Raw genomic sequence first — 20782 nt, forward strand, 5'->3', positions numbered from 1 at the left:
TATTTACGGCTGCTGGGGGGGGTGGATGGAGGGGGAAGAGAGGAACAGAGCATTCTGTGGCGTCCCAAGCTAGACCGCTGAACTCTGGGTAACCTGGCATGCAGGGCCCTAGGGGTCAGGGAGGGGTCGTTGGTGAGAGCGGGATAGAACCTGGCTCGGGCCAGAGGAAGAGGGGACAGGGAAGAGGGGACAGGGAGGAGGGGACAGGGTGGAGGGAGCCACAAACAAAGTGGTGCAGGGTGACTGGGTGGCATTTCTGCTTCAGTGGGTGAACAGACTGGCGGTACCCTGTGTTACCCTCTCTGAGACACCGACCCACAGCCGGTGTGTGTGTGTGTGTGTGTGTGTGTGTGTGTGTGTGTGTGTGTGTGTGTGTGTGTGTGTGTGTGTGTGTGTGTGTGTGTGTGTGTGTGTGTGTTTGTCTGAGTGGCAATCCTCCTTCAGTGGCCAGTTTCAGCCAGAAAAGGCTGGTCTGAGGTTGTTTTTAATGGCTGATCCTATGGGTCATTTGGGCCCAAAAGGCTGATAAGAGCTGCCTTCAAGCCCTGCGCCCCCATTCTTTCACTCTCTCCCCCTTTTTTTCCCTCACTAAAATTGAACAAAATGAAGCAAGAGGTTGTGGGAGGGAGTTAGTCTGGAGCCAGACAGAAAAGGGGTTTACTGCTGTGCAATAAAACAGAACAAAAAACAGAAACAGAGAGTCTGAATGAGAGCTTTCGCTAATCCAAGAGAAGGGGGCCTGAAAAGGGCTGTGTGGTGTGTGTGTGTGTGTGTGTGTGTGTGTGTGTGTGTGTGTGTGTGTGTGTGTGTGTGTGTGTGTGTGTGTGTGTGTGTGTGTGTCTGTGTGTGTGTGTGTGTATGTGTGCACCACAGAGAATGAAAGTATGGTGTGGGTTCCATCTCTGTCTGAACAATAGTCTCCATCACCATGGAGACTGTGACAAAGCTTTATGAAAAGGCTTGAGGTCAGGTAAGGGCAATGGAATAGTGGGGGTCAATTCTGAACAACTGGACAAATAGTAAATTAATTCTGCTGGTTATCAGTAAGACATACAGTAGATGAACCCTAGAGGACTGAAGTGCCCAGAGTGCTTTGATGTCAGCTAGCTGTTTGCATTGTAGCATATAAGGCCAAAATGGAGCAGGGGCCCATTACAACAGTGACCAAAGGTCCAAACACACAGATCTGCTCGTTTAGCAAAACAGAGAATTTGATTAAACACACACACACACACACACACACACACACACACACACACACACACACACACACACACACACACACACACACACACACACACACACACACACACACACACACACACACACACACACACACACACACACACACACACACACACTTGTTTGTTCCAAAGGACAGAGTGAGAGGTTAAGAGAGTTGAGAATGAACCCACCGTTTTCGCTGCTGTCATACTGTTGACCTAGGGCTGCGCGGTATATTAAGTTTTAATGATATATTGATGCATTTAAATGCAAAAAATGTCCATGAGCTGTATCGTGAATATAAAGTTTTAGTGCATCTTATTATTTTTTACAAGCATTTAGCTTATGTCTAAATATTTCCGTAGTTTCCTCCCTCTGTAATACCTCATAGGCCTACTACATAAGTCCAAATCATGCACAGGTTGGCAAAGTCAAACTCTCACCCTCTTCTGATCACATTCGCAATAACGTTTGTAGCAGTTTGCTTGACTGCTGTTTACGGGAGAAAAAAGGAGAACAGAGAAGATTAGCGGATCTGTGTACAGCGAAATCTTCCAGATCTTCTTTGCACAAACAAATATTTCTGAACAGTGTGTTGACTTGTCGCAAGTCGCGATTTTGTTTGGCTTCTGTAAGTAAAACTCCAAACAAGGTAGGCTAGCCTCATAGAAATTGTAATAATGTAATTGTATAATTTTTCTTTTTTTCACTGAACATTATGTTAAGCCATACAGGCTATAAAGAAAATAATAATAATAAGGAATATCAAGATATATATTGTATATTGCCCAAAAATCTGAAAATATAGAGATATGAATTTTAGCCCTATGTTGACCCCAGTGGTTCTGTTTGCTAAGAGACAGGGGGGCAGAGAGTGTAACTCCCAATGTCCACTTCTAGCAACTTTTGAGTGACACACCTGTCAATCCCCTTACATCCCCACTGCCTCACCATGACCAGGAGTCCTGCCCAGTACCAACATACATCAATACTGCCCATAGAGACAGACCTGGCACATCTAGGCAGCATTCCTTCTCTGCACCTGCATATGAACTGCACCTGGGGATCAAACACCCAGCAATAACACCCCCCATCCCCCCACCATCAGACAAAGGCCCCCCCTTCCCCTCCGTGAGAACCCCTGCTGCTGGTTAAAAGAGGAACCCCCACCCCCCCACCTCCTATCCCTCCCTCAGACTCACCCACTACGTCCAGGGTGTAGGTGTGGTTGATGCCTCCGTACTGGTTATCCACCAGGCAGGTGTAGTTGCCCTTGTCTGACGGAACCACACTCTCCATGATCAGGGTCCAGTGTTGATGGCGCACCTGTGGGAGAGCACAGTCAGATGGATGAGAGAAAATAAAACACACTCATCCAAACACCACAAAAAAATACTGTCACGTAGATTGTAGGGAGCGAGGCTACAGTAAAAATAGATGATGCTAAGAGTACTATTAAAGACGGGAAGACAACCGAGAGAGGCAGGGTTGCTGAATGACAGGCGGTGAGGTCTGTTCTCACTAGTGGTGGAAAACAATATTGCGGGTGGTGACAGACTGGTCCTACGGTGAGCTCCCGCCCCCACCCAAGGAATTCCTCAGCTGGAACTGGGGAGAACTCTCTCATACCTGCCGCTCACCTCTCTACTCCGGCATGCGGCATGAGGGAAAACCCTTCTACTCTACTTCATTCAGAGCACTCAGGGCTTTCTGTTGTAAGAGTCCTCAGGTTCAGGCCCACATGTGTGGCCATTGTGGCCATGGCTGCACTGCTGAGTGCACAAAGACAAGCAGGACTGAACCCAGTGGCCTACTCTACTGTTGAGTGTAGAGTAGGGACCACAATGACGATTCTGGACTAACAGGCAAGGTTAAGCATTCTGTGAAAATTACAATGCAGGATTTGTTTGACTGATTGATTGGCAGTCAGAGTTCTGTAAGAGGTCCTGACCATTGACATGGTCTCTGCTGAACACTAGCCGTTAACCACCGTCTACACAATAATGAGACTGTTTACCAGATCAGAGCCAAAGGGGAAAGATGTTACAGGCTACATCAATATATTCTCCTCTTGAACTTCCCTTGAAGAGATGGCTGTTTCCTCATAAACTATCATCCATTAACTAAAAGAGTCATACAGTGTTGAACAAATATATCACTATGATGTTGGTAAAACTGAAACTGAGACCAAAAACATAATGTCCAACTCTAATCCAAATAGACTCCGTCATTGGGGAAGAATTCACATTTCTCAGATGAGATCTAGCTCTCACAACCATTTAATGCTGAGAGGAAATAAAACATGACTCGCCAGTTTTACTTTCCCATGACATATGGCCTCAGGTATTTTCAGGCCAATCAACCAATTGTACGTTCCTTTATTGGAACAAAAAAGTATGTGTATTTGTGATGTTTAAGGAAATAAAATGTATACACATTTCTAAATGGCATTAAAATTATGGTAGGGAAATCACTAGGACTATTGGTCTATTTTCAAAGAATGCTAGTGTGTTTGAATGCTGACGTTGAGTCATGGGTCAGCTTTTGTGTGTTTGCATCTTTCAGCTTTTGTGTGTTTGGATTTTTGTGTTCTGTGCATAATGTGCAAACAGTGGTTGGGCGAGGTACAGAACACAAGTTGGTCCTTCTATTAAACTTTAACCAGCTAGTGAGTATATCACTCCTATACATTTCATAAAAATGGATTCACACATTATCCAGTCCCTAAAGTTTGTGTCATGGCATCCACATGTTCCTCTGTGCCCCTGGTTACTTTCTATATCTCACTCTCCACATCTGTAATGTCTATGTAGCTTAAAGTTGTATATTTGGGAGAAACATTTATAGCTACAGAGAGAGAGAGCCTCTGCTAAGTGTCCAGTTGAAAGCAACGGATGAGCAACTCTGATTTCATATCACAAACCCTGCTCTCCTCTCCTCTGTCTCCAGTGATGGTGTACAAATGGGAGTACAGGCAGTTGTAGAATAATTGGGAGATTTCCAGAGACAGAATGAACAACAGCATGTAAGATTCTTCAAAAAATACTATTCAAAGAGTAAGCTCTTTACAAAAACGTGCATATGTAACAAATAATTTAATTTGTCATTAATAACAGTAAGCTACATCAATGTCTTGGCGTACAAGGAGAGCTCAGTTGTACCTTATATCCCCCCATGCGGTCCTCCTGGCGGAAGGGTCGGCTGTTTTTCAGCCAGCGCATCTTGGGCCGCGGGTTCCCCCCTGCAGCGCAGCGGAACTTCACTGTGTTGGCAGCAGGAACCGCATGCAGCTTCTTCTCCATCTTCTCTGGCATCGTCCAATAGGGCGCCCCTAAAAACCAGAACCAATCAGGGTGCTCAGTCAAAGTTTCATAACAGAGCTACGGTGACTTTCCTACAACTTGCATATTATAAACATATACTGTACAACACCATTCAGCTTGAGTTCTGAACCTGAATAGACACAGCATTCAGCATTAGACTAGTGGGAGAGAGAGTGGGGCCCTGGCCAAGAGAGGTGAAAAGAGGAAGGTGTGACTGAGAGGGTAAGTCTAAACCGCTTTTCACAGACCCTCTCAAAAAACGAACCGCCTGGTTAATACAACCCAGTGCTTCACACTGAACCACTTAAACTAAAACATACACTGGTTTCTTTTGAATACTACAGGATCTTGGGGAAACTAATATCAGCACTGAGAGGAGAATGTGGTGGGCATTACCAAGAGGATAACTAGACCATCACATTCAATTTAATCTCAGTCCATTTTGCATTTATTTCCTCCACTTCCTCCAATTAACATACTTTCTAAGTTTATCCTCCTGTCAGTTGGGAAGATATGAACATTGGGGGAAGGATATTTTTCACCCTTGAATAATCATTATGTTCCGTTGGGGAGAAAAAGCATATGATATTTGTGAGACATTTGGTTAGTGCAGGGTTCATGCCTAAAAACTGATCACCCTCACTCATTCTAACCCCTGTTCTGTCCACCCTACATCGCTGGGGCTCGTTCTCCTTAAAACTTACTTTCCCTGTCTCTCAGTCAGCTGTGATTCCCTGCAACCCCCTCTCTCTGCACCTGTGAATGATTGCATAAGCAGATGGACTCCGAGAGGAAGAGAAACTCAACCAGAACAACAACACAAACTGTCTTCCCCATCCTCAGCTCCTCTGCTTGGCAGGACCACTACAGAATAGAGGGAATAATCCACATAGTCCTTGCTTCTGTCGGAGTTTGACCACTGAGACACCAGTCATTCTCCTTAGACCCCTTTCCTTTCAAACCTGGCCTCTTTCCCACTCAATCTGAATACTGCCAGACACCTCCCATCATTTTCTGTGGTATGCAGACCGGGCGGTACACACATACTTTGATACTGGAGTGAGTAAACAGTGCTCTTCCTTCCGGAATGGATGGACTATAATTAGTTAGGCTTCCTTAAGCCCTCCTCACTCTCACTATCAGTAGGCTACCTCTCTTCCTCTGCATCCTCTCTCTCTTTCTAGTTCACTCAATCTCCTCTCTCTTTCAACACTTCTCCATACAGACAGACAGAAAGATTAGGTGGAGACTAACCCGCCGTGAGTTTGTCTCCCTATGGTGAACTTTGACCCCAGAGTGGCAGCTGCATCTGAGGATGAGTGTGGGACATGAAGGGTGAGCGGGTGCATTTCCCATGCCCTCTGTCCGGAGGTGCAGGACTTCAAAGGACACAACCCCCGAACCTCTGTCCAGATGAGATCAAACTCTCACTGACTGACTGTGTGGCCCAAAGACACTTTGGCCTCTGATATCTACTCTTTATTCTTCAGTAGTCTGATATTAGTTGAAATGATCTTGCTCAATAACTTCAAATCAGGACCTTTAAGCTTTTAATGTTCTGTATGAAGACCAAACATAGGAAAATGGTTAATGAAAGTCCTAACTGCATGGGTAGGTGACCTACAGATGTGTCAGGCAACAGAACCAACAGGAGTGGAACCCCATAACATGCGTTCTAACCTAATAATGACGTCAACGCTGCCCCCCAAAAACAACTCCCTTGCATGATCCCTACACAGGGCTTTCCATGTCTCCTCTGATACTGTAACCCACAGATGACAATTCAACAATTTCTCCTTGGTTTTTTTTTGGGCGGAGGGATTGTGTTTGTCAGTCTCTTTCAAAAAGTGAAATCAAAGTGTAGAGGCATAAACCCACTGGACCCTAAAACGCCTCCAGTACAATGCTCGGGCCCCCCTTCCCCCCTCCCTCCCACACCCGCATATCCTCCCGCCCCCTCCGGTCCTCGGCCCAGGGCCATACTCCACAGTGTACACAGAGAAGTGCTGGTGCTGATCCAAACCAGAGCGCTCTAGTTAAAAGCCTCCCCTTCCCTTTTTTCCCTTCTCTTCCCCCCTCTTTTAATATTCAGGGGTTTGAATTTCCCAAAAAACACCAGGAGAAAATTCAACAGAGCTGCCAGAACAGCTTTTGCTTTGTTTTCAAACAGCTTATTACCACCAGAAACTGTGCATTTTTTCACCCCATTTTCCCTCGCAGAGTTCCTCTCCCCCATATTTAATGGATTTCAGGCAATTACAGCCAACCCAAAGTGGGGGAGGAGGACTCACAGTGAGGTGCAGTGTGTGTGGAGAATTTTAACAAGATGTGGAAGCCCTCATCTTCACTTCAGCACTGTGACACACACACACACACACACACACACACAGACACACACAGACACACACACACACACACACACACACACACACACACACACACACACACACAGGCCCATCTCCCATCAGGTCTCTAACCCAGTCCAGATGGGCGGCTTCCATAATGGATGAGCCCAGCTGACTGGCTCCATGGGGCCTGACTACCTGAGAGATGCCGGCTAGAGGAATGTGAGGAATTCCTTTTCCCTGGAGCGCCTCTACTTGCCTGGGAGAGACTGTGTAAGAGCCTCACTACCTTGCTCACAAACAACACCCTCACAACACACCCTCAACAACCTCAGAAAATAGACAGGAATGCAATGGTATAGCTGATATCTTATTTGTGCACATTTGTGCTTATATGAAATAACTAGTTTAAAACTGTGCACACATCACAGCCGTCCAATTTCCTTGAGAGTAGAAAAAAATGATTTCTCAACTTAAATTCATAATCAAAATGTATTTACTCAGCAAATTAAAAGTGACAAACATGTGATCAGTGGTCTAGCACCATGGTCGACAGTGCACACATATCGGCATGGGTTCGAATCCGGCCCATGCCCTGCTGACATACCCTCTCCTCCTTACTTTCCTGCCTTTCTTCACTATATCTATGCAATAAAAATGAAAACAAAATCAGGTGGGACTGCCCCACTCCAAAAATAACCTATAAAGAAGTTGCAAACATATCCCAGCGTAGAGTTGGACATTCCCTTAACTTGAAAATAGGAAAGGAATATATGAACTGCCACTGCACTTGTTTTCACATAGACTACAGCCCCTAGCCCCACTACAGACAACTCCTCCCTTGTTCCCCATACTCACTTATCTGCTCTCCGTCCGCCCCCACGTCCTCCGATCGCTCTGTGTCGTCTTCATCGTCCCCAGATGAGATGGCATCTGTAGAGAGCACCATGGTTACTGCCCATCTACCCCCCCCTCCCCCCACACACACACACTCACACGCACACTCACATGCTCACAGTAGCACACATGCACATACAATAGTGTTCAACTTTCGTGTAAATGTTAAAATGATGTTTCGATAGTGGAATCATGATGCAATACTGATGTTACACTGCTAGCTTTCACGCATAACCACACACAGTAGCAGAACCGCTAACTTATGCAAAATCAATAACAACCACTACAGTCATGACCCAGAACCCCCTCCCAGTCCAGAGTCCTTCCATGACCACTTTCCCAACTCCCCCTCTACGATACGGAGAAAACATTTCAAACTAACACACTCACACCTCACCTCTTTCAGGCATATTGTTACTAAACTTCTGGCCAAAGCCAGAACGCAGTCCAGCAACTATTGCCTTATAGTCTCTTTGCTCACTAGCGCTCATGCTACCTTAGAGGGCCAGCCCTGCCTCTCTCTGACTCTGGCCTAGCCTGTCAGGGCTGTTCCCTAGCTGCTCCCTGACTCACCTGTGACGTTCACTATGAAGCAGAGTGTGTCGCTGCCCTGAGGGCCCACGCTGCTGCACGCATAGAGGCCAGAGTCCTTAGGTGTGGCGTCTCGGATCTGCAGCACCTCCTGCTCTATCAAGGTGCGGTTGTTGACCCCCAGAGAGGAACCGTCTTTCGTCCAGGTGATGGTCCCCGCCTCGGGAAGAGGGCAGTTGAGCTTCAGCAGTTCCCCCGGGTGCAGCGAGCACACAGTAGGCTTAGAGATTTGGTATTTGGTCGGAGGCTCTGCAGAGCGATGGGGGGAAGGAGGGAGAGAAGGGGTGACAGGGTGCACAGGAAAGAGAAAGAGAGAGGATGGGAGAGGGAGAGGAAGAACAAGCAATAGTGTAAGACACCACATAACCCCATGGATGCACTTAAATCAACTTATGCAAGAGGAGCAATACAGAGAGGAGGAGGCCCAAATTCAAATCTTAAAACCCAGTATGAATTATGACAATCCCCAGCCATTCCAAGTGAACCCCTCACACCCATTGTCTATTATCAAGTGGTTTATTGTCACATTTAAAGCATGCAGTTTTGGCTCAAGCAGAATGTGGAGAACGGACAGTGACGTGGAGGTGGTCTGTCAGAATGATCCCTCATTAATCTGACAGTGACTCCCTCCTCCTTCAGTCGAGATGGCAGACAGCCAGGGTGAGTACAGCAGAAAAGATAGACCTCTGCAATATTAAAAGATCTAAAACTCCAAAATGTCACCCATCAGAAGGTAAAGCAGTCAGAAAGATCTGGAGTAAAAGCTGTTGTAAGGGAAAGCTCATTTCTTTTCCTCATTTTTGACAGAATGCCATCACAAGACAGCCTCGACCTTGCCGAGTTCTAACTGCTCTGTTTTCCAGCCCTCCCTGTGATACAGCCATGGTAAATCTAGTTGAAACCTCTGCAGGCCAAGACAAAAACATTTCAACCCCAAAGAGCATAAAACCTTTTCTGGGAGAATCTCCAAGTCTTCCAGTGAAAAGTCGTGTGTACACAGTGTAGCCTACTCTGACCTATGCATTACTCTAAATAAGTGTCTCTGTACACGAGGTGAAGAAATACCAAAGCCAACACTAAAACCCACAGTCTACAGTACCGCAGCAGTAGATTCAATCTGCCTCTCTGTAAGACCTGGACTAAAACATATGAGCGAACATGGAGCAACAGTATTAGTTCAGACACTGAAATGATGCCAAAAATGTATGTTGGATATTGCAACATATTGAATCCAGGCCCAGTCACCCTGAGGCTCTTGCAAACACATGCACTCACACATGCAGACACGCAGGTACGCGCGCACATACACACACACACACACACACACACACACACACACACACACACACACACACACACACACACACACACACACACACAGGCACACACATGTAAAAACACATGCACACACAAATGCACAAACACACGATTCTCTGGACCAACTAAGCATATAGATCTCACCACTCAGTAAAAGCCTTCATTATACAGACAAAAAAACTGTGTGAGAAAAAAAGTTGATGAACATTAATGGAAAGTGAGCTCTGTACGTGTCTTATGCATTTGGCTGAAAGGAGATTTGAGACACTCCCACCTTTCCTGTACCTCAGTACGCCTCCCCAAAAACATTCCACCCCCATTGTGTGAGTTACATTCCCCCAACTCCACCTCACAGCAGGAAGGGAAAGTCATTCCACTCACAGACACCAGCCTGAGTGTGTGCGCGAGGCTCTAAACGCTCCCCCCAGGCACATTGCCCCACACACTGGTTCCGGCTTTGTTATATTTTTTTCTTTCCTTCACTCCGGAAATATTTATCCCCCCTCCCCACATACCACCCAGTGTGTGATCTGGGGAGGAGCACCTGTGCTGATTGATGGGAACTATATTTCACCACCTTTTGTTTTTTGTTGTTTTACAGCATAGTTTTCCATACAAGGAGCCTATCTTGGCTGTACTTTAATTTCATCATTATTGACTCTGTGTTAACTCTACTGTGTGATCAAATCCTACTTGGAAAGACCTGACATAGCTGTCCTCACCACAGGGGCCCTCAGGGTGAGTGTCCCCTGGTCAGGGAATACCTGGGATCTCACACACAAACACACATGCACACATGCACTGTCTGTCAACAGAGGGGGAGGTCGGCTCTGCACAGAAAGCTGATATGGACTGGGAGGAGAAGCCTATATTTTACACACCATGCATCACGCACAGTGGGAAGGAGTGGGAGGGAAGGTATGAGAGAAGGAGAAATGAAGGAGGAAAGGAGAGACGGAGGGAGGTAAGAGGTACTGGGAGGGTTTCAGGGACTTTGGGAGTAGTGGTTCTTAGCATGCACAAGCGTTACTTCTTGGTGTTCTGTCTCTCTTCTCCTCTGTGTCCATCTGTCCTCCTCCATCAATGTCTCCTTTCTCACTCCCTTCTTTAACCTCCCTGCCCTCTTTCTCCTCCCCTCTCTCTCCTCCCTCACCTCCAAGACACTGCTGACCTGACCCTGACCCCTATCTTAAACGTGTTGACACCTTCGGCATGCCTGATTATTCATGGGAACCCACATACACCACAGACACACCCCAAGACACACATGCAAGCAGCGCGCACACACACACACACACACACACACACACACACACACACACACACACACACACACACACACACACACACACACACAAACACATATTCACACGCACACTTCAGCCTAGAGACTGACTTAATCTAAATATAAACAAACTATTTGCAGCTCGGGTCGTGAAGTGGCCAAGGATTTAGTTTTTTCATGCATAATCGCATAGGAAAGGTGAGTTGAAGAGTTGAAACCCACCACTGCAGACATTTCAGCTACACTACATTTTATCATCCACTGCACCACTAGGGGGATGGTTCTGAGATTAACCCATCTCACTTCTAGACAGCTCACTACATTTTCATCAAACTGCTCTCTCTCCCTCTCTCCCTCCCTCCCACCCTCTCTCTATCATTCACCCTCCTCTCGTTGAGCAAACCCTCCCTCCATTACTCCCTCTCTGCCTCCTTTTTCTCGCTCTCCCTCCCTCTGTGACAGTTGTTATTATCGTGTGTCTATCAGGTGTGACAGACTGAGACTATCTCCCACTTCCCTCTCCACTCTCCTCCGCTCCTCATTCACACCATCTTAGAGCACAATTTGAGTCCCTGTGTGCAGCAAGATGTGGCAACCAATTCTCACACCAACAATCCAATCTATCTATATATGTGTCTGTCCGTCTCTCATATGTGAGAGAGGCAACAATATCTGTAACCAAGGAGACTGGAGTAAGAGTAACACACACAGGACCCACCCCCCTCTCTTCTCATAAGAATGACGATAATAGAACATCTTCCTCTGCAGTAAACCACCTAGCTCTTCACTCCCCTGTAGTTCAGTACTAGGATAGGTATAGTAATAAGAAAGTAATAACCAGCAAGCAGGTTGCTCAGAAAGGAAGCATCTCTTCCACACACACACACACATCTAATTATTTATGCTATACATATTCTCCCTTTTTTCCATGTCCTCTCTCTTCTCCTCTCTCAGTCCTCTTCCCTCTCTCCTCCTCTCAGTCAAAACCCAGGCCTATTCCTTTTTGTCTCTCCCACTATTCTGTCTCTCCTTTCAAATTCCAATTCCACTAAGCTTTATTGTCATGACAATAGACTGCTTTGCCAACTGCCTCCCAGTGGCATCCATGGAAACAGCCCTCCAGCTGAGCATTCAGGTCCCAACACCAGGCAACTGCATACGATAGCCTGCACACATTAAACCCCTGCACCCCACCTCAAGAGACAGGGTTCAGCTTTCATGGCCTCAGGGCAGGGATGGCTCTGACCCTAACCACTGCTCCCTGAGAGAGGACCGCTCTTGGATCAACCATCAGCTCGTGTCCCACTGATGCCCCATGGCATACAGTCTGTGGACCTGCATTACTGGCACACTGTCTGTCACAGGCGCTGGCCTGCTCTTTTACAACCCTCTTATCAACTAGGTGTGTGGTTGACAGGGCGTTTTCTGGTGCATCAGCCAAGGCAAACGACAGTTCATATAACTCAATACAACTCTACACTAACCTAATGGCAGCCCTATAAAAGGTCATTGTGTAGGGAGGGCACTGCCTGGCCACAGTGTCAGCTGAACTCACACAGTTTGTTTAGTGGGAGAGTTCAGCTCCACTACCACAGAGTCACACACACAACACATCATTAACAGGCTGGCTGCAGGCTGGCACTTTTACACCTTTACAACCTTGATCCTACTGTTTAGATGCTACAGTTTTTAAGATAAGTAATATGGCCAGTATCTCCTACGCACAGATGTATGCACACACTCACACACACACACACACACACACACACACACACACCACACACACACACCACACACACACACACACACACACACACACACACACACACACACACACACACACACACACACACACACACACACACACACAAAATAACATTACAATACAGTAACATGGCCTTTCTTTAATCAAATTGGGTTCTATCTTGCTGTTTTATATGTGAAGCACAGCATGTCTCAGTGTGTTCATCCCTGCTACCCTGGTCTTACAGATTTCAGTCCTAATGGAGTCATGGGTGGCTTAGGCATAGCCCACCTAAGGCTTAGGCATAGCCCACCTAAGGCTTAGGCATAGCCCACCTAAGGTTTAGGCATAGCCCATCTAAGGCTTAGGCATAGCCCACCTAAGGTTTAGGCATAGCCCATCTAAGGCTTAGGCATAGCCCACCTAAGATTTACCCAGCTCCACATAAGTCCCAATGTAACCACTGTCACATTAATTCTCATTAAGTGCCTAAACAGGCCCCAGAGCCAAGCATAACGTACCATTGTAAAGGACACCACTGTTTGTAACCTATCATTGTTATTCTGCTCACTCAGTTCATTTTAATCACAGTGCAAATCTACCTCCTGGACAAGCCAAACAATCCCATAGAAACCAGGTGGCTATGGTGACAACAATGCATTTCTTGTGCAGCCCTTTCATCAGGCTCGCTCTACTTCTTCAGTTACAGCATAAGGAGGTAAACAAATTTGCAGAGCTATCATGGGTTCATTTGTTGTTCAAAACTGCAACACTGATATGCAATCTATGACAATTACCCCTCCTATCCCAGAGACAGGGCCTACTGTGGATGGCCTCAGGGCGTTTTGACAGAGGGTGGGGGCCATTAGTGACACCTCTGAAGGGTAATTAAGACTGGGAGAGAGAGGGCCAGCCAGTCTGTCTATCTAGCTTACCTCCTTGTCTGTACAGGGGACAGGACACAACCACAACCAATCACAACCAAAACTCACACACTGAAATACCAGCACTCACATTTCAACTCGAGACCTACTGGCTCACACAAACAATGTTACCCACATGTCCCTCTGTCCCAGGTCTGCTTATAAAACCTGATCTGGAATCATATATTAAAGTAACTATCTACATAAGCTTCTAGCCTATGCCCGGTTGATCCTTCATCATGTGACCCCAGGTTCAGCCACTTAATCCCTCATCACATGACTTCCCAACTCCCTCTCTGTAATCTCCCATTTTATGAAAAGTCAAATATGCTCAAATCCTCTTAAACTCTCGTCTCAGTATTGAAAGGCATGGAAAAAATCTCCCCTCTTTTATACAAATATGTAGGCCTAGTATCCAGGCTATCTGTGTTACTATATAGACCTGGTCAGTAAACAACCATACCAGTGAGAACCAGAGGTAACCTCTGGCTGGGCAAGTGTGGGCAAGCACTGACCTCTGGGCCAAAGGGCAGGGGAGTGGGGCTGAGAGGGCAAAAAAAGTAATTCTGTGTTGGCCCAACTTACAATTAGCAAGTTGATTAGAACCTGGGAAAAAAGCTAAGGAATTTGAAAGACTATTCATCACAAAAGCTCAAATTAGATGAACTTCTCTGCCCAGACTTATAGAAAGTTTTTTCAACTTTCCCAACGGTTGACTTTGGTCCTCATGTTGACAGCAGACTCCGAAGGCAAACACGAAGCATAGCATCAATACTAGACATTGACAGCTCTCTTTTGCCTGCACAAATGATGTGACAGAACACACCTGATTAACCAGAAACACCTGTCAAGCCAATGTAATTTCTAAATGGTGAAACCAATCTGAATGAAAACAACATTGAATTGAAGCTGAGAATCTCCGCTTTAACCTCATAGTAATTGTTTGATTTCAAATACAAACTGTTAGAGTATAGAGCCAAACGACTAAACAATTATTTCTTTTCACAATACGTATTGAGGGCACTGTAGGATGTAGTAAGTAGGGTACTATTAAAAGACTCTGGACTTGGACTAGTTTTTAAAAGACATCAACATACACATCAGTAAGAGAGCATATATGCTCCATGCACACTCTATTGATGGTTGAAGAAATGTCCCTCCCTCACTCCCTCTCATTTTCTCCGGGCAGTGGGGCACGAGAGAGGTGCCAGTAAAAACACTGTCCCACCCACCTTCACACTCCCTCATCCTCTCATACCAGGTCATGGGCAACCATTAACACACACACACACACACGCGCACACACACACACGCGCACACACACACACACGCGCACACACACACACACACACACACACACACACACACACACACACACACACACACACACACACACACACACACACACACACTAGACTTCCACAGTGACATCACAGCAACACCTCCTGATACATTTTATTTACCATTTCTCTTCAGGTGACTAAAATACAGCCACTACGAAAAAGACAATGGCAAATGACCTCAGATGTGTACCATGAAGTAAATATCTCAAATCCAACATGCCAAGGTTAGTCAGTTTTCACTTTCAAAGATATTTTTTCTTTTCCCCAATACTTGCCTGAATTCCATGTTTTATTTTTGGAATGATGTGTTTTCAGGGCAGATTTTAGAGAAAACAAATATTACACCCATCCCAAATCACATTATGAACTTAAAAGATCTGAGGATCATTGAGGAGAGTCTTACAACATGACCTCCTTCTCTCACTCCCCCCCATGTAGCCACCTCTGTCATGAAGTCCCTTACCTTCAGGTTCTAGTGTGGCCTCCTCTTCTTCCGCAGCTGGTGGCCTCGCCACGGTGACCGTCACCAAAGACAGCAGGACGGCGCCCAGAAACCAGGCCCATGGGGCCATCCCGTTAGTGGAGGGTGTCTCTCCCCATCCTACCCTCCTCCGCCTCCCCCTGGACACTGATCCCATCTGAGGGGCTCCACCCAACCATGAACTGCAGGCTGTCCGGCCTGTCACTCACTGGAATTCTCCCAATCACCTGGGCTGAAGGAGGCCGTAAGAGGGGTGAGGAAAATATGAGTGTGGAAAAGAATAAGGGAAAAAGTGGTAGTGACAGTTGAGGGAGTAAATAAGGAGTAATAAAGGGCATCAAAGAGTAATTGAGGTTGAGGAAAAGAATTACAGAGGGAGAAAAAAAGAAAAAAAGATCAGGAAATGTAGGTGAATCGGATCAACAGAGAATGTAGCAGTATGTAACCACTCTACTAAACATATCTCCAGTATTCTATTCTCTGTCTCTGTCTAATCCATGCTGTTGTCTTTCATATATTTTATGCACAATGGCACAATGGCACATAGACAGAGAGAGAGAGAGAGAGAGAGAGAGAGAGAGAGAGAGAGAGAGAGAGAGAGAGACCATATCTCAAAATGCTGTCAAACAAGCCTTGCCACAGACATACCGAAGCTCTGATGCATTTTAGCACACAACCATACTACACCTACCTTTGCTTCTGGCCCATTGTCACATATGCTCTTGGTCATTACTATCAGGCCTGGCTGCCGCATGAGTGTGAAGCAGCTCTACCAATTGTGACAATTGGTATTCTTGGCTTAATTTGTGCTTTTGATTTAATCAGTTTTAGCAAGTTTAGTTTTACAAAATGTATACAGTCAATCATTTCAGTTATCCCTAAAAGTAAAAAACATAGCAGTATAACTAATAACGAAATAATAATAATACAATTATTATGATTATTATTCCTTCTACACCTACCATATTATTTGCATTATATGCCCCAAATAAAATGTTCAATCTAAAACAAAATGTTTACTGAAATTGACACGATGTAGAGCATCAACTTCCATCAAACATCGCTCATCAGGCAATACAGGTCTGCGCTCTATTCGTATTATGTGCAACAGATGCGTCTAACCTGTTGCTTCCCATTTGAATTAGGTTTATTCGTAAATATGCTTTACTTTTTCCCTTACTGATTCACTTAATAGTAACACAACGTGTGTTTAATTGAAATGGAATATACGAGAACACATCCATCTATTAGCCAGACATCTGCGGTTCAATCCGATTTAACTGTCTCTGGAGGTTTGTTGGAGTCTGCAGCATCCAGCACCTAGTCACGCTTCCTTGAGCGCCTTCTACTCCAGCCTCCAGCTGCTTCGTGTTGATTAGTTTACCCCGAAAATTGCATGTCATTTGACATGTAGAGAACAACTTGTAAAGGTGTCAAAGGATACTGGTTCATCTTTAAATACCGTCAAGGAAAGAGAGGACAGCAAATAAACGTCAACGCACGCATGATGCATCCTGCAGCTTTGGGTCATCGTGTCTAACTTGGTTAAATGTTGACCTGCTTACAACATTGATGACGCGCATCTTAACAGTCTATTCCGTTTTTGGAATATTGTCCACAGGCAAAACCTTCTGTGGAGCAAATACAATGCCAGCACAAGGGTTAGGGATACCCCCGACATAAGGCTCTGCTGTGTGCGTCGTTTTACTATAACTACTGTGTGCAGATTCATAATCCTTTATTTTGCTGTCAATGTCACATTTCGGTTCGGACACTTGAGGACTTTCCTTAGATCACATCCACAGGTTTTCCTGGCCCTCTTTGCCTCTGAATGACCTGTACTTTAGCACTGATTGAATTCCTATTGAAATTCAAATCAATTGACTTTTTCACAATAAAGGCTCATTTAGAGCGCTCAGTGATTTAGGGCTTCATCCCCACGCAGTAAAAAAAACACTGCGGTCACGGGATAATTGGCACCATAAATGCAATGTTGAAAATAAAGCAATGTAGGCCTCATAAATAACCATAACTGTTAATGAACATGCATTGATGATGCACCGGAAACACGATTTTTGTTTATCAAGCCTACTGAAGTCCTAATCAAACACCAAAAACATTAAAAGGTTGTTGTTAAATTAAATGTTAATGTACAAGCTCAAACTTCGAAGCAGCAAATGTGGGATTATTCAATTCACAATATACTAATGTCAGAATTGACTATAAGCTATCATTTCTTGAAAATGGTTTATGCGTTACATTATTTTGCCAGAACTCCTCATTAACCTTATAAATGATAGGCTCATCGCTCAAATAAGTTTGGAATATTAAATTAAATTAATTTCACTTAGGTTTGATGCTTAGGCATATTCAAAGTAAAATAATATATCGTAGTAAAAGACAGATAAAGTGCTTAAGTAAACAAAAAATATATTTTTCTCCTTAGAAGAGTCATGAAACATGTAGGCTACATCTGGACTTGAATCTGGGTGCATTTTTCGAGGAGGAATAGACCTAAAACAATAACCAATTGGCTTCATATTCACATATTTTGTACATCGAAGGCCCATGTAGCTTACTGCCAAAATACTTACCACGAAGGACTAAAGTCTTGAAGACCTCAGATTCGCATGCACGGAATAGGCAGACGAATGCATGAGCCGAATCTAGAGAGGAATGCGTACTACTCCCGACGGAGCGAATTCTCCCCACTGCACTAAAAATGCCAAGCAGCACTTTTAACCAGCCTTTTCCAAAAATCTAACGACGAAAACCCAATCAAATCACACAAAATACCGTTTTAAATTCCGAAATCAATGGTAGTCCAGTGCACTTGAAGAAATCCGAATTAAACTGCATATCCTTTAAAAATAGCTTGAAAAACATACGTTCCCGAAACTTTTCTTCCTACCAAGTTGCTACAGTTTCTTCTACTCATAGACGCAAAATATGTCAGCGTTCTCGAGCAGCGCACTCTTCACCTAAATGAAAGGCTTGCAACTATGGGTAAAGAAGAATGCTGCTCTTCTATACAAAAATATAAAATCCATCAATATATGATATGATCCCTCACGGCACAGCGTCTTCTCCCCCGACAATCCTAGTACTGTTCTCAGACGCTTTGTCAGGTTTACTAGCTTTTTTCTCCTCCTTACGTCCTCACACACAGCCCCCCTCTTTCACTCCAGCGGGTGTCACTCCCCCCTGAAATTCGACCCGTTTCCTGACCGCAGTGTTTTTGGCTCTACCTTCCTCCGCCAATCACGTCTGTGTCCCCCCGTTCGACGCTTTTACACGAAAGAAAAGAATTGCCTGGCTCCGTGCGCCCGAGAAGAGTACTCAACTTACGGCCGACTACGAACTTAGTCCCATGGATGAATCCTCCAGCGGCTCTAGCTCTCGTCACAGTAACATCGCCGCCGTGTGGACAGATACGTAAATGAACACAGCAGACACTAATGCACAGGATAATACTTTGTGTTACTATATTGTTGTTTAATGATGACTCATTTTGATGAAGAATAACAGGCTGAGCTATTGCTACATCCATCCTGCAAACTATCCAAACAGATCATCATATGCCCACATTGTAGAGCAAGTAGAATTCAGAAGAGCCTTGACCATGACTGTATGAGTATTAGGTATAGCCTCTCACCTGACCTGTTTTTCTTAGCCTATCCCTGCTCCTGCATGGGCTCTCTCAGAGTGCACCCCAAGATCATTCTTAGAACCCTAACAACACCCACGGGTACACCTAATCAACTACCCTGAGACTGAAGGCCCCCTGCAGCTCCCCTCCTACACTGCTTCAAGCTGTCTCCCTCATTGGTTCAGGCCTTTTCATGGGCTCTGAAAGAGAGAGTGTAGTGGAACAGAGGGAGGGAGGCACAGGAATACTAATCCTCCCAAAGTTCTTATTTTTCTCTGTTCCAGTAGTGAAGCCCCTTTTGAAAGGAAAAAACCTCTCCTATTCATTATGAATAGAGCAACTAATACTGCTGTTACTAAAGGAGAGGGACGCACTGTGAATGGAGCTCTCTCTCTCTATCTGTGTTTTTCTTCTCTCCCCATCTCTGTCTTCTGCAGTAAAGCCATGTGTGAGAGATGCGAAGGTGACAGTTTGGATTGAAACAGGGACAGGAAGAGAAGAGGTGGTGAGAGAGTATTCTGCCAGTTTTTTTTCTAATACAAGAACGACATTCAAGCGTTCCCCTATCTCTTTACCTATTTATAGCCCTTGGTTTTGTCCACTTTTTGAACAGCATTTACTTTTTTTAAAGAAACCTCATCAAGTTGGGTTTCTTTGGACTTTTGACTTAACCCAGCCTGCTATTGCCCTCCCTGATGTCCCACTCTCTGCCATCGCTCCTCACTCTTTTCCCTCCATTTCTTATGCCCCAACACCCAGCAGTCATGGTAGAGGGAATTAAACAATAAAAAAGGCTACATTGACAAAATCACTCTCCTAGAAAATGAACACAGAGTAAAGTGAAAACGTGCATCATAGCATTTCAATCAGTGATGTCTCTGTCTTTATCCTCTGGAATATTTCAGAGGGGCCTTTTTTAACCCTTGACTAGCATGAGATAGGCCAATCTTCATTAGAGCAGGATCCCCTGCTGATATGTTAATGTGTTGTTGTTGAAGTGAGCTAATCAACAACTGGCTGTTACTTTTCTTTCTTTAGGGGCCGGCTAATTGATTCACATTAGACACTCACCATTTGCTGCTCCTCATCACATGATACTGGTTTGATTGTATTTTATCTGAGGTCACTTACTGATAGCATCATTCTTTTCTGATGTTGCAGAAGATAAGTAATGGACTAGGGCCACACCGAGGCAGTTATATCACAGTTGTTAACTCAAGGGCCATGTCAAATATTAGTCTAAGTTGTTTTAGGAGCAGTCATTGAAGCAATTACCACTACATCTTAAATCCCAACAGGACAATATCAGTGATAGCATTAACAGTGGGTGGAAGGGATTTGCTAGACTCAATCAGCCATTATATGGTGTTTTTTACTGGGATGGCACATAGACAATCTCCTCTCATACAGTGAACTTGGCAAGCAACCTCTCTGTTGAGTTCCAAAGGATATATTCATTGACTGTGGCCTAGTGACAAACATCAATGGAAAACTTTTGTTTGGGTGGGTTATCTTTACATGACTCTTACCAATTAGACTATGATTTTGGTTTAGTGCAATGTCTTATTGAAATTAACTTGTTTTGTTTAGGAGGAATCCATTGATATAAATGGCAGAGGTATGACTAACCTTTATACTCCAGAACCCAGAGGCTTTACTC

General features: G+C 44.9%; 1 protein-coding gene across 3 annotated transcripts in view; it reads right to left on the reverse strand.

Annotated features, from left to right (window-relative positions):
* The window catches only part of fgfr2 (fibroblast growth factor receptor 2), a 43586-nt gene extending 24822 nt beyond the window's left edge, over nucleotides 1-18764 (reverse strand). Inside the window, exons 1-6 of one of the 3 annotated variants that reach the window (XM_083696127.1) lie at nucleotides 18068-18764; nucleotides 15456-15705; nucleotides 8363-8629; nucleotides 7751-7825; nucleotides 4386-4555; nucleotides 2427-2550 (exon numbers count right to left, since the gene is read on the reverse strand). In XM_083696127.1, coding sequence (XP_083552253.1) covers nucleotides 2427-2550; nucleotides 4386-4555; nucleotides 7751-7825; nucleotides 8363-8629; nucleotides 15456-15630 — 811 coding nt within the window. In that variant the 5' untranslated portion in view covers nucleotides 15631-15705; nucleotides 18068-18764. The remainder of the gene's footprint in view (nucleotides 1-2426; nucleotides 2551-4385; nucleotides 4556-7750; nucleotides 7826-8362; nucleotides 8630-15455; nucleotides 15706-18067) is intronic. The other 2 variants (XM_083696126.1, XM_083696128.1) reach the window with 2 other exon arrangements.
* Between the last annotated feature and the right edge of the window lie 2018 nt (nucleotides 18765-20782).

The sequence above is a fragment of the Argentina silus genome (assembly GCF_951799395.1).
Source record: "Argentina silus genome assembly, chromosome: X".
In the NCBI taxonomy this organism is placed as follows: Eukaryota; Metazoa; Chordata; class Actinopteri; order Argentiniformes; family Argentinidae; genus Argentina; species Argentina silus.